The sequence below is a fragment of the Ovis canadensis genome, chromosome 13 (genome assembly GCF_042477335.2).
Source record: "Ovis canadensis isolate MfBH-ARS-UI-01 breed Bighorn chromosome 13, ARS-UI_OviCan_v2, whole genome shotgun sequence".
NCBI classification, from domain to species: Eukaryota; Metazoa; Chordata; class Mammalia; order Artiodactyla; family Bovidae; genus Ovis; species Ovis canadensis.
The window spans coordinates 66679314-66694389 of NC_091257.1; the positions used below are offsets into that span (position 1 = coordinate 66679314).

Sequence of the window (15076 nt, forward strand, 5' to 3'; positions counted from 1 at the left end):
GAGTGTGAGTGGGTCTGATCTCATCTGATAAGCCCTTTGAAAAGAAGGTCCAGGAGAAGTCAAAGAAAGGTGAAGCTTCAGTAGGTCTGTATCTATTTTTGGTCTTAAATTTTTATGTTCAAATGTTATATAACTGGAATTATGTAACATGTAAAATTTTAAGATATTTTTCCTACTCAGCACAATTTCCTCAGATTCATACAAGCTGTTGTATCAATAATTTGTTTCTTTTTATTCCTGAATATTATTCCATGATATGTATGTAGTACAGTTCATTTAATCATTCACCTGTTGAAGAATACTTGGGTTGCTTTCAGTTTGGGGCTATTATGAATAAAGCTGCTAAATATTGCTCTACAAGTGTCTGTATAAATATCAGTTTTTATTTCTCTGGGATAAATGCCCAAGAATATAATTGCTGGGTTAAGTATAGTAAATGCAAATTTAGCTTTATAAGAAAAACACCAAACTATCGATATTTTCCAGAGTGGCTGTACTATCTTACCAGCAATGTATGCATGATCTAATTTCTCTGAATTCTAACATTTGGTGTTATTACTGTTTTAAATTTTAGCCATTTGATAGGTATGTAGTAATATTTCATTCTAATTGAGGGGTGTGTGTGGTTTGTTTTTCTCTGTCACACCATGTGGTTTGTGGGATCTTTGTTCTTCAACTAGGGACTGAAGCTGGGGCCTCAGCAGTGGAATTGTGGAGTCCTAACTACTGGACCACCAGAGAGCTCCTCTTCTTGGCTTTAACTTGTATTTCTTGAACAGCTTTTAATGCTGAACATCTTTCATGTCATTATCTACCATATTTATATCTTCTTTGATAAAATGTCTCCATGTCTTTTGTCCATTTTCTGACTGGACTGCTTTTTAATGTTGCATTTTGAGAATTCATCTTATCTTCTAGATACAAGTCCTTTGTCAATAATATCTTTTGTAAATACTTTCTCACAGTATATAGCTTGTTTTTCATCCTACCAAGGTCTTTCACAAAGCAAAGCTTCTGATTTTGATGTGAGCAATTTTTTTCTCATAGGTCATGTTTTTATTGTCAAATATGAAAATCTTTTGCCTAGCTTTAGGATATGAAGATGTTCTCCTTCTTTTCCCCCTTAAAGTTTTATAGTTCTACATTTTACACTTAAGTCTGTTATCCACACCGAATTAATTTTTGTATAAAATGTAAGGTTTAGGTCAAAGTTCATTTACTTGTCTATGATTGTCCAACTCTTCTAGTAGCTTTTTGTTTGAAAGGCTATCCTTCTTCCACTGAACTGACTGCACCTGTTAAAAATCAGTTGGATGTATTTATGTGGTTCTATTTCTGGGTTCTTTATTCTGTTCTACTGATCTACATGTCTATCCCTCCAATAATAACCACAATGTCTCGATTAGCTAAATAGTAAGCCTTATTAATTTTCATATAGTAATTCTTCCCACTTTATTCCTCTTTTTAAAACTGTTATAGCTATTTTAGAATCTTTGCTTTTCATATAAATATTAGAATAAGCTTGTCAATGTCTAAAGAAAAAAACTTGCTTTTTTTAAACTTTAAAAAATTGGGGTAAATATTAAGATAAAATTTATTAATATTTTATTTTAACCAGTTTTAAGCATATGATTCAGTAAACACAGATGCTGCAAAGATTGGAAGAGAGGACACTATGAACAACTTTGTGTCAGAAAATTTGAAAATATATGAAATAAATTAGTATCTAGAAAAAATTAGCTTAATGGATGCAGATAAGAGTATCCAAAATATCCTGTAACTACTGGAATCAGCAGTTAAAAAAGAAAACAAACCACAAATAAAACACCAGAATCAAATGGTTTCACATGAGAGATCACATACAATTCTAAAGTTATATGATTTTTTCCACAAATAAGAGAGCTACCTTCTCAACTTATAATTAATTAAAGGCTAGTTTAATACCTATAACAAAGACAGGAAAGGAAAATTATGGACTTTCTTACTGAGACAGATACAAAATTCAAATAAAAATATTAGCAAACTGAGTCCAGCAATGCATAAAGTAAAAAAAAAAATACATCATTGCAAGTCAGGTTTATTCCAGGAATGCAAATAAACTTCCAGGGTCATGGTTTACACAACAGGACAAATGGTAGTGCCATTCACTAGAACGAAGCACAGGGTTTGGGGCTAAGATTACAAGAATGACTCTCTGAGTACAGGGAGCTTATGAGTGGCCAGGCAGAAATGTCTAGGCAGCAACCAAGAACACTTGTCTGGTGTTCAAGTATAAGCAGGGCTGAAGACAGAGTACTGAGAATTACCAGGATAGAAGTGGTATAGTAAGTCTTACGCGTGGGATAAAGACAAAGGAGAACCATGACCGGAATCCCAGACAGCCCTAATTTTTTTAAAAGATTCCTTAAAAAGACAGACCAGAGAATGAGGGAAAGAAAGGACCAGGAAGGCAGGAAGGATAGTGACTCGAATCACGAAATGAGAAGGAAAAGGGGACTAAAGAATTCAGTCACTGGAGTCCACCATGACAGGCAACTTCAGGATGTGGTGAAAGAAGAAGTTGAACTGATGGGTGAATGGAAACCAGAAAAAGGGAGTGTGGTCAATGTTTACAAGAAGGCTAGCTGGAAAGGGAAGCAGACAGTGTGACGGAACGAAGGAAAAAGTAGATTAGAGGATAAATATACAGATCACCTAGACAGGAAGAGAAAACAGAGTGGGAAGTAAAATTACAATGCTGAGCCTGTCCCCACCCTCCAGAAAGGAAAAGAGTGACTGACTGTTCCTTAGTTACAGTCTCAAGGTGTGAACACACACCCACCAGAACTAGATTTCAAGCCCATCCCGACTGATCAGTGCAGACGTGCTTCACTAGACAGTGCCACTGAAAGTTGGCAAGTATCCACAGCCCCAGTCCAGCGACCACACTTCCACAGCTAAAGGTAAACCAAATGTTCAAAGTTCACCCTTCCCAAATTCCACCTTTCCCCAAAAGGAAAGGGGTTAAAACAGAAAGCACTAAGGCAAGGCCCCAAAGACACACGGCAGATGGTTATAAAGAGCACAAATGGGGCCAGGAGTGCACTAGGCCCCTGGGAACAGAGAAAAGGAGCAGGCTGGTAGCAGCAGTGGCTGCAGCAGCCAACAAGAACTTCAGACCTACCCTTTCACATGGAGATGCTACAGGAACAAGCCAGGACTAAAACCTGCATCTGTATGACTACAGACCTAAACTCTTAAGCTGACCTTAGACACTGCCCGACACTGTCCCCATTACCCTCCATCCTATCCTCCTCTAAACTCCAAGAGCATTTGGGGTTCTTTTCATATGGCACTTTCTACACTATAGCTTTCACTGGTTATATTTGTTTGCTTCACTTATAGCCACCTTACTCCAGAATTGAAGCTCTTTGTGTAGCTCTACAGGCTTTTAAGTGGCAAGACCTCAATGAAGAAATGAATACAACTGTAATTACCAAATGTGTTATACACCAACTTGCTTTCAAAAGTGCTTATAAATTTCCTTCATAAGTGATTTAAGCTAGCCCCACTACAATCTTCTTTATGGTCTGTGCTCAGCACTCCTTTATCACAGATATCACAAAGGCAAAGCAGTATTAATATTGTACATCTCATTTACAGCAAGTTACACATTAGTGACAAACCATTCAATATCACAGTAATCCAAGTCTACGCCCCAACCAGTAACACTGACGAAGCTGAAGTTGAATGGTTCTATGAAGACCTACAAGACCTTTTAGAACTAACACCCCAAAAAGATGTCCTTTTCATTATAGGGGACTGGAATGCAAAAGTAGGAAGTCAAGAAACACCTGGAGTAACAGGCAAATTTGGCCTTGGAATGTAGAATGAAGCAGGGCAAAGACTAATAGAGTTCTGCCAAGAAAATGCACTGGTCATAGGAAACACCCTCTTCCAACAACACAAGAGAAGACTCTACACATGGACATCACCAGATGGTCAACACCGAAATCAGACTGATTATATTCTTTGCAGCCAAAGATGGAGAAGCTCTATACAGTCAACAAAAACAAGACTGGGAGCTGACTGTGGCTCAGATCATGAACTCCTTATTACCGAATTCAGACTTAAATTGAAGAAAGTAGAGAAAACCGCTAGACCATTCAGGTATGACCTAAATCAAATCCCTTATGATTATACAGAGGAAGTGAGAAATAGATTTAAGGGCCTAGATCTGATAGAGTGCCTGATGAACTATGGATGGAGGTTCGTGACACTGTACAGGAGACATGGATCAAGACCATTCCCATGGAAAAGAAACACAAAAAAGCAAAATGGCTGTCTGAGGAGGCCTTACAAATAGCTGTGAAAAGAAGAGAGGCAAAAAGCAAAGGAGAAGAGGAAAGATATAACCATCTGAATGCAGAGGTCCAAAGAATAGCAAGAAGAGATAAGAAAGCCTTCTTCAGCGATCAATGCAAAGAAATAGAGGAAAAGAACAGAATGGGAAAGACTAGAGATCTCTTCAAGAAAATTAGAGAAACCAAGGGAACATTTCATGCAAAGATGGGCTCGATAAAGGACAGAAATGGTATGGACCTAACAGAAGCAGAAGATATTAAGAAGAGGTGGCAAGAATACATGGAAGAACTATACAAAAAAGATCTTCACTACCCAGATAATCATGATGGTGTGATCACTCATCTAGAGCCAGACATCCTGGAATGTGAAGTCAAGTGGGCCTTAGGAAACATCACTACGAATAAAGCTAGTGGAGGTGATGGAATTCCAGTTGAGCTCTTTCAAATTCTGAAAGATGATGCTGTGAAAGTGCTGCACTCAATATGCCAGCAAATTTGGAAAACTCAGCAGTGGCCACAGGACTGGAAAAGGTCAGTGTTCATTCCAATCCCAAAGAAAGGCAATGCCAAAGAATGCTCAAACTACCGCACAATTGTACTCATCTCACATGCTAGTAAAGTAATGCTCAAAATTCTCCAAGCCAGGCTTCAGCAATACGTGAACCGTGAACTCCCTGATGTTCAAGCTGGTTTTAGAAAAGGCAGAGGAACCAGAGATCAAATTGCCAACATCATCCACTGAATCATGGAAAAAGCAAGAGAGTTCCAGAAAAACATCTATTTCTACTTTATTGACTATGCCAAAGCCTTTGACTGTGTGGATTCACAATCAACTGTGGAAAATTCTGAAAGAGATGGGAATACCAGACCACCTGACCTGCCTCTTGAGAAACCTATATGCAGGTCAGGAAGCAACAGTTAGAACTGGACATGGAATAACAGACTGGTTTCAAATAGGAAAAGGAGTACATCAAGGCTGTATATTGTCACCCTGCTTATTTAACTTACATGCAGAGTACATCATGAGAAATGCTGGACTGAAAGAAACACAAGCTGGAATCAAGATTGCAGGGAGAAATATCAATCACCTCAGATATGCAGATGACACCACCCTTATGGCAGAAAGTGAAGAGGAACTAAAAGGCCTCTTGATGAAAGTGGAAGAGGAGAGTGAAAAAGTTGGCTTAAAAGCTCAACATTCAGAAAACGAAGATCATGGCATCTGGTCCCATCACTTCATGGCAAATAGATGGGGAAACAGTACAAACAGTGTCAGACTTTATTTTGGGGGGCTCCAAAATCACTGCAGATGGTGACTGCAGCCATGAAATTAAACGACGCTTACTCCTTGGAAGAAAAGTTATGACCAACCTAGACAGCATATTCAAAAGCAGAGACATTACTTTGCCGACTAAGGTCCGTCTAGTCAAGGCTATGGTTTTTCCAGTGGTCATGTATGGATGTGAGAGCTGGACTGTGAAGAAGGCTGAGCGCTGAAGAATTGATGCTTTTGAACTGTGGTGTTGGAGAAGACTCTTGAGAGTTCCTTGGACTGCAAGGAGATCCAACCAGTCCATTCTGAAGGAGATCAGTCCTGGGATTTCTTTGGAAGGAAGGATGCTAAAGCTGAAACTCCAGTACTTTGGCCACCTCATACAAAGAGTTGACTCACTGGAAAAGACTCTGATGCTGGGAGGGACTGGGGACAGGAGGACAAGGGGACGACAGAGGATGAGATGGCTGGATGGCATCACTGACTCGACGGACGTGAGTCTGAGTGAACTCCGGGAGTTGGCAATGGACAGGGAGGCCTGGTGTGCTGCGATTCATGGGGTCGGAAAGAGTCGGACACGACTGAGCGACTGAACTGAACACATTAGTGAATTTAAGTCTCCACTACAGAGATTTCACCATGTTTGTAAGATGTAAAAGCACTTCTTACCTGAATTTTGATGGGCCAGGTGAAATTACTGACATAAACAAAGAAAGTGATATTTGGGTGGTTGCGAAAATCAAACTTCTCATTAGAGAAACTATCTTTGTACTCCTTAATGTTGGTTTTTGAAACAACAGGCATCTCTTCTCCAGCTTGGGTTCCAGCTGTTAGAAGAATAGAACGAAATAAGAGATTTTTTTTTTTTTTGAGCAGAATCTGCCCCCACTAATAATAATGATGATAGTTAGAATTTATTAAACACTGTGTTCCAGAAATAGCACTTAACAACTCAATCTCATTTAATTCTAACAATTATTATCCTCGTCATTTACACATCAGAAAACAAAGTTCAGGAAAATTAAGAAACTGATTCAGATCACACCGCTAGGGAGAGTTTGGATTTAAAGCTGGGTAGGCTGATACACAAGCCAGTGCCCTCAACCCAAATGGTTTTACCAGGAACCTCTACAACTTCTCCCACAGAAACAGGCAGCAGTAACTCTGAAGCAATGGCATTCACTTTGCCACTTCACCCGCTTTGAATTTACCCCTTTAAATCTGTTTGGCAGCCACTATGGAGAACAGTGTGGAGATTCCTTAAAAAATTGCAAATAGAACTACCTTATGACCCAGCAATCCCACTGCTTGGCATACACACCGAGGAAACCAGAATTGAAAGAGACACATGTACCCCAATGTTCATCGCAGCACTGTTTATAATAGCCAGGACATGGAAACAACCTAGATGTCCATCAGCAGATGAATGGATAAGAAAGCTGTGGTACATATACACAATGGAGTATTACTCAGCCGTTAAAAAGAATTCATTTGAATCAGTTCTGATGAGATGGATGAAACTGGAGCCAATTATACAGAGTGAAGTAAGCCAGAAAGAAAAACACCAATACAGTATACTAACACATATATATGGAATTTAGGAAGATGGCAATGACGACCCTGTATGCAAGACAGGAAAAAAGACACAGATGTGTATAACGGACTTTTGGACTCAGAGGGAGAGGGAGAGGGTGGGATGATTTGGGAGAATGGCATTCTAACATGTATACTATCATGTAAGAATCGAATCGCCAGTCTATGTCTGACGCAGGGTGCAGCATGCTTGGGGCTGGTGCATGGGGATGACCCAGAGAGATGTTGTGGGGAGGGAGGTGGGAGGGGGGTTCATGTTTGGGAACGCATGTAAGAATTAAAGATTTTAAAATTAAAAAAAAACAAAAAACTAAAATAAATAAATAAATAAATAAATAAATCTATTTGGCAGTGCTCCAGATCCTCCATACAAGGGACACAGATTCCACACAAGCGATGGCTAGCGGTGACCTTAAGTCTCAACACTAGCAGGGAAGAAGGAGTTTTAGGGGTCACTCGGTTCCTTCTGCTACCAACTACAGCTGACTCTAAATCCTCCTGACCTGATATAAACTCATCCTATTCCCAAGCAGTCCTTCAACATTCAATATTGTCCCTCAGCCAGGAATTCTAGCGTCTATAAAGACTCATGAAACAGGCTTCTCCCATGGCTGGAGTCCGACTGTCATTGGAAATCAATCACATGCTCAGGGATGCTACCTTTCTCCAAACAAAGACTGTGACATGATAAACACAAAGTGATGTGCAAAGTAATGTTTTTGTTTCAGTCTAACTGGTCATATTTTGACCAAAAGACAGTATTGTGACAGTAATAATGATGATGAAACATAATTACCATTTGATGAGAATTTACCATGTTTCTAGTACTACACTGAGTACTTCATTTATTATCTCATTTAATCCTCAGGATATTCTACATGGCTGGGTATTTTCATTATCCCATTTCATACCTGAGGAAACTGGCTCAGAAAGCAGAGTTGAAGTAACAGGCAGAATTCATATCCAGGTCCACTGAGCTACTTCTTAACTACTCTATCAGGGCCACCTTTTCTTTCTTTAGTAGGTTTTCTGCCCAGCAGATCTTCTTTAGTAAATCATAGTAAGGTAAACAAGACAGTAAAAGCTTTGCTCATAAAGCTTTATTTAATTCCCAAAGCACATTTTTCTTTGAACCCATGAAAATCTCATTCTATTAAAAATGCTGCATTTTTCACCTCTGAAGCATGGATGATAACGGTAGCACCAGAGCACTGGCTATAGCAATGATATTAATGGTGTTAGCCAGGTGAGGTAGTGAGCATGTACTGGTCTTGATACCATGGCAGGCACTGACAGGTACAGCTGAATTTAATCCACACAACTGCATAAGATAAGTATTATTACTTTCTTTTTAAAATGAAAAATCCTATGGGTCTAGAGATAGGTTTTAGATACTTGCTCAAGGTCTTCCAGCTAATAAGTAGCATAGGGTTAGGGTTTCAAATCCATCTGTCTGTCTCCATAGCCCCTTTTCTCAACTCTTTCTCAATCATCTCCACTTGGGAGGGCTTCTTTACCTGAGAAGCTGGCAGCCCAGGTGATGTTGAGGTTGAAGTTTTTGGAGGCATTGATGAACATGTCCAAATCCCTGTTTTGCTGGTGAGATGTACAAATAATTAGAAAATTAATTACTGTAATAGTTTCTTGGTTTTAAAGGGGTAAATTTTACTACTCTCAACTTTGTTAGTTACAAATAAAATTTTTAATGTCTTAAGAAAACTCAACATTTAAAAGACAGCAAAATTTTTAACCTTAAGATAAGCAATAAACAAGTTTCATTTCCCTCCCATAAAAGTAGGAGATTTAATGCTTTATCAAATGCCAAACTCTATGAAAAAGTATCTTTTAAAAAAAGACCCTCACCAAAGCACAATGACCTACATCCTGTGACCTATATAAGGGGAATCAGTCTCTTAAGGACCCTTTTGGCAGCCTTTCCCAAATGTCTGGAGAGTAAGACACTTGATCAACTGTCATTTATAAATCAAATCTATGTACTTCTGAACCCATAGATTAAATACAGTGTAAAGTTCTCCAAAATGGAAATGGTTTTTAAGAAACAGCATATAAAGCTGAAATAAACTAAACTTTAACCTTTCTTTAATTTTAAAACTTTTGATTGTCCTCACCCATGATTAAGAATATTTTTCTCTCACTAAAAATATTTCAAGAGAAATGACAGAATATGCTTTATTATCTTTGAAAACTTTGTGTACCACTTAGAGATACAGCAATTTGAAGAGCTAGTTTATTTTGACTCTTGGTTTTAATGACTGAAAAAGGTATCTCTGAGGAATGTTCTGGGCCACCTGGAAAAAGAGCACTGTCAGCTGTGCTAGGTAAATCACGATACTAACTTTTAGTTTTCCCTAAAACTTGGCTAATAAATCTCTTTCTTGGGGTCAAAAAATTGTTGTTCCAAATGAGTCAAATGCTGTATTTTGTATTTTTGAATGCAATCTTGCTGAAATTCTTCACACTGAAAAATTTTAAAATGGGTTAGAAAATAAAGGTTTTAAAGAACATTCTTCTGATAGTTTTTCAGCATAAAAATTATAACAATGGAAGCATTTCCAAACAGCTATTTTCAAAACATGATTTCCAAACCAGAAGTTCCTCTCATAAAGCAGTTACCTTCTCATTTATTGATAAAGCCTCACCATCCTCTTGAAGGGACAGCTCAAGTGTATATCTATTTATTTGGCCACGTTGCGGCAGGTAGGATCTTAGTTCCCTGACCAGGTAATTACTAGCAATTACTTCTTTCCACGGAAAGGATTAGTAAACTTGAAATCCTGGTGCTTTTGTAAAAAACAAGACATATACACTGTATAACTCTGGAATATAAAAACAAATCTTACTTTCATTTAATTGTAAACATCCCATATGGACTTCATTTTTCTACTGATTTATTTATTTCTTAAATTTAACCACGCTTGCTGATAACATTTGTTATCAAAGGAATACACTTGGCTCATTATCATATTGTTTTCCATGTATTGTTAATTATCATATTTTTGTAATGGTAAATGGCTTTGTGTATATTGATAATAAGAAGCCTCCAAGGAAGCACCTAAATAATTTATCATCAAGTTTAGTAAAATTTCACTATGTACCAGAGTAGGTATTAAATGACTTTACATCTCACTGAAGAAGTCGTATAGGTGTGTGTCCATGTTCTAGACACTTCACTTTTAAATGTCACACTGTGTTGGCTCCCTTTTACTTGTAGGTAACACCTTATGGCATGCTGGGGTTTGCCATTAACAACAATAGACATAAAAATATTTTTCAAACAGTTATTTAGTAGTAATTTCAATTATTTCTGGCTGACTTCTTATGGGGCAACTAAGCCTTCACTGTTTTAACCTCCTAATGAGGGTAAGAACTCATTCTAGGAGCTTAAGTGTTACCTCTGCCTGCATCACTGGTATTAATTTCTATTTTAAAGCAGTAAAATTGGGTTCTGTCACTGCCCCACTAACAAGGAAGTTCCCCTTGCAGTCTCCTCTCCTTTCCTGTATGGGGCTGTGATGGGCTGATGGATAAACCAAGTATGTGTAGAGTCAATTTCAGTCTGTGTATCAGACCATGGTAAATCTTAACAACACCATTCTTACCTTTTAACTAGAGAGGAAATAAGATGCAGAGTCTAACACTTCTTTCCTGTACCTCTAAACATTATCCTGTGAACTCCACTCTGGAGACCACTGCTAAGGCAGTGCTTCTATCCATAATGACCAAGGAAAAGATCCACACAAATTCAAAACAAACTAAGAAGACTTTTATATCTTACTTCATCAGGTGTCGCCACAAAATTGATGGCTGTGTAATAGCGGTCATCTTCCTGGGATAGGCTAAAGGTGAACTGATAGTCAATAAGAAGAGTATCTATGGAGAGAAAGAAATGTGTATTTAAAAACTGAAACCACACACAGTATGTCTCTGGAGATACAGATCGATTTTCTCATAAATATTTAATAGCCAGGAAAGTACTTTTAGCAAAGTTGTGAGCAACAATGTTTTGTTTGAGTTAACCCACCAAAACCTCCTTGTATCATGACCCTGGTTGAGATTTTAGGCTCCCATCAAACTTACCTATAAATATTAATTGATCATCTATTCATGCTTAAAGATACAAAGCTATAAATTAATGGTATAAAAGAAATCAAAACTCCACATAAAAATGGTTGACTCCAGGTCCAGGGCAAGGAATACCTGTCTCAGTTAACTTATTCTAGAAAGCAAGGAAGCATTCAAAGACTAATGTAGCAAAAGAACAGAGCTTGAAAATGAGCCTACTGGCTAAACATGGTATAATTTAATTCTAAAAATTACTGCGAAACTCAACAACTTGATTTGAAAATGGGCAAAAGCCTTGAATAGATATTTCTCCAAAGATATACAAATTGCTAATAAACACATGAAAGGGTGCTTAACATCATTGATCATTAGAGAAATACAAATCAAAACCACAATGAAACATTGTATCATCTATAGTAGAACAGCTACTACCAAGAAAAGTGTTGGTGAGGATGTGGAGAAATTGGAACTGTCGTGTACTACTAGTGGGAATGATGCATCTATTGTGAAAAACAGTATGATAGTTCCTCAAAAAATTAAAAATAGAATTAATGAATGATCCAGCAATTCCACTTCTGAGTATGTATCAAAAAAACAGAAAGGAGGATGCTAAAGGGCTATTCGTACAACCATGTTCATAGCAGTCAAAGAAATTATAGCCCAATAGTGGAAGCAATCCAAATGTCCACAAAGAGATACACGGATAAACAAAATGTGGTATATACAACGGAGTATCACTCTCAGTCTCAAAGAGAAAGGAAGTTCTGACACATGCAACAACATGAATGAACCTTGAAGACATTATGCTAAATGAGATAAAATAAATAAATAAACAAGAAGACAAATACTGTGTAATTCCACTTATATGAGGTACCCAGGTACCAAATTCACAGAAAGTAAAATGGTGATTACTAGTGAGTAGGGGAAGAGGGGAATGGGGAGTTGTTTACAAGTTTATTTTTCACTACTCAAAAGACGGCCAAATGATTTTCCAAAGTGGAAAACCATTTTATATTCTCACAAAAACTTTATAAGGGTTTCGATTTCTCCACATCACTGCTATTGGCTTTTATTTTTCAAGACAAATATATTAAATGTACTAGATTACAAAAAATTAACTGATGTGGTTTCAGGTTCCACACTATAACCTCTGAGAACTGATCAGCTGCCTGGGTTTGGTACAGTATCAAAGGATAACATCTGTGAGTTCAGTTCAGTTCAGTTCAGTTCAGTCACTCAGTCGTGTCTGACTCTGTGACCCCAAGAACTACAGCACGCCAGGCCTCCCTGTCCATCACCAACTCCCGGAGTTTACTCAAACTTATGTCCATTGAGTTGGTGATGCCATCCAACAATCTCATCCTCTGTTGCCCCCTTCTTCTCCTGCCTTCAGTCCTTCCCAGGATCAAGATCTTTTCCAATGAGTTGGCTGTTTGCATCAGGTAGCCGAAGTATTGGAGCTTCAACTTTAGCATCAGTCCTTCCAACGAGTATTCAGGATTGATTTCCTTTAAGGTTGACTGGTTTGATCTCCTTGCTGTCCCAGGGGCTCTCAAGAGTCTTCTCCAGCACCACAGTTCGAAAACATCAATTCTTTGGCACTCTGCCTTCCCTCATCCAGTTCTCATATCCGTACATGACTACTTGGAAGACCATAGCCTTGACTATACAGATCTTTGCCAGCAAAGTGATGTCTTTGTTTTTTAATACACTGTCTAGTTTTGTTGCAGCTTTCCTGCCAAGAAAACATCTTCTAATTTCATGGCTGCAGTCACCACCTACAGTGATTTTATACCTCAGGAAGAGGAAATTTGTCATTGTTTCCATTTTTTCCCCATCTGTTTGCCATGAAGTGATGGGACCTCATGCCATGATGTTAGTTTTTTTTTAACATGAATTTTAAGCTGGGCTTTTCACTCTCCTCTTGCCCCCTCATCAAGAGGTTCTTTAGTTCCTCTTCACTTTCTGCCATTAAAGTGGTATCATCTGCATATCTAAGGTTGTTGACATTTCTCCTGGCAATCTTGATTCCACCTTGTGATTTATCCAAACCTGCATCTCCTATGATGTGCTCTGCCTATAAGTTACATATGCAGATGACAATAAACAGCCTTGTCATACTTCTTGCTCAATTTAGAACCAGTCAGTTGTTCCATATGTGGTTCTAACGGTTGTTTCTTGAGCCACATACAGGTTTCTCAGGAGACAGGTAAGATGATCTGGTATTCCCATCTCTTTAAGAGTTTTCCAGTTTGTAATGATTCACATTGTCAAAGGCTTTAGTGTAGTCAATGAAACAGAGACAGGCGTTTTTCAGGAATTCCCTTGCTTTCTCTATGATCCAGTGAATGCTGGCAATTTGATCCTTGGTTCCTTTGTTTTCTAAACTCAGCTTGACTATCAGGAAGTTCTCAGTTCATGTAATGCTGAATCCTAGCTTGAAGGATTCTGAGCATAATCTTACTAGCATTCAAAATGAGTGCAACTGTCTAGTAGTTTGAACAATCTTTAGTACTGCCCTTCTTGGGAACTGGAATGAAGATTCACCTCTTCCAGTCGTGTGGCCACTGCTGGGTTTTCCAAATTTGCTGACATATTGAGTGCAATCTATTCCTTTATAGCATCATCTTTTAAGATTTTAAATAGCTCTACTGGAATTCCACCACCTCCAGTAGCTTTATTGGCATCAGTGCTTCCTAAGGCCCAGCTGACTTCACACTCCAGAAAGTCTAGCTCTGGGTGAGTGACCACACCATCTGGGTCATTAAGATCTTTTTTGTACAGTTCTTCTGTGTATTCTTGCCATCTCTTCTTAATCTCGTCTGCTTCTATTAGATTTTTACTGTTTCTGTCCTTTACTGTGCCCGTCTTTGGATGAAATGTCCCTTTGATATTTCCATTTTTCTTGAAGAGATCTCTAGTCTTCCCTTTCTGCTGTTTTCCTCTTTTCCTTTCCACTGTTCACTGAAGAAGGCCTTCTTGTTTCTCCTTGCTATTCTCTGGAACTCTGCATTAAGTTTGGTGTACCTTTCCCTTTCTCCCTTTCCTTCCTCAGCTATTTGTAAAGCATCCTCAGACAACCACTTTGCCTTCCTGCATTTGTTTTTTGGGGGGATGTTTTATTTGCTGCCTCCTGTACAATATTCTGAACCTCTGTTCATACCTCTTCAGGCATTCTGTTTACTAGATTTAATCCCTTGAATCTATTCCTCACCTTCACTGTATATTCATAGGGGATCTGATTTAAGTTGTACCTGACTAGCCTTGTGGTTTTCCCCACTTTCTTTAGTTTAAGCCTGAATTTTGCTGTAAGGAGCTGATCTGAGCCACAGTCAGCTCCAAGTCTTGTTTTTGCTGACTGTATACAGCCTCTCCATCTTCGGCTACAAATAATGTAATCAACCTGTACTGACCATTTGGTGATGTCCATGTGTAAAGTCGTCTTGTGTGTTGTTGAAAACAGGTGTTTGATATGATCAGTGTGTTCTCTTGGCAGAATTCTGTTAGCCTTTGCCCTGCTTCACTTTGTACTCCAAAGGCAAACTTGCATGTTACTCTAGGTATCTCCTGACTTCCTATTTTTGCACTCCAATCTCCTATGATGAACAGGACATCTGGTTAAGACTCCGCAATCCAATGCAGGTGGCATGGATCGAGCCCTGGTCCTGCATGCCGAATGGTGCATCAGAAACAACAACAACAAAAAACCACTCTGTCCTTTTCTTTTCATTTTATTATTTTTTACTTTACAATATTGTATTGGTTTTGCCATACATCAACATGA

At 38.4% G+C, this 15076-nt stretch overlaps 1 protein-coding gene across 3 annotated transcripts in view; it reads right to left on the bottom strand.

Annotated features, from left to right (window-relative positions):
• Positions 1-15076, bottom strand: part of ATRN (attractin) — a 184987-nt gene that overhangs the window by 55209 nt on the left and 114702 nt on the right. For all 3 annotated transcript variants that reach the window (XR_011248200.1, XM_069548083.1, XM_069548084.1), the window contains exons 22-24: positions 11006-11100; positions 8727-8805; positions 6286-6443 (exon numbers count right to left, since the gene is read on the bottom strand). Coding sequence is in view for 2 of the 3 variants with exons in the window: in XM_069548083.1 (XP_069404184.1) it covers positions 6286-6443; positions 8727-8805; positions 11006-11100 (332 nt within the window). In the remaining variant the exon portion in view is untranslated. The remainder of the gene's footprint in view (positions 1-6285; positions 6444-8726; positions 8806-11005; positions 11101-15076) is intronic.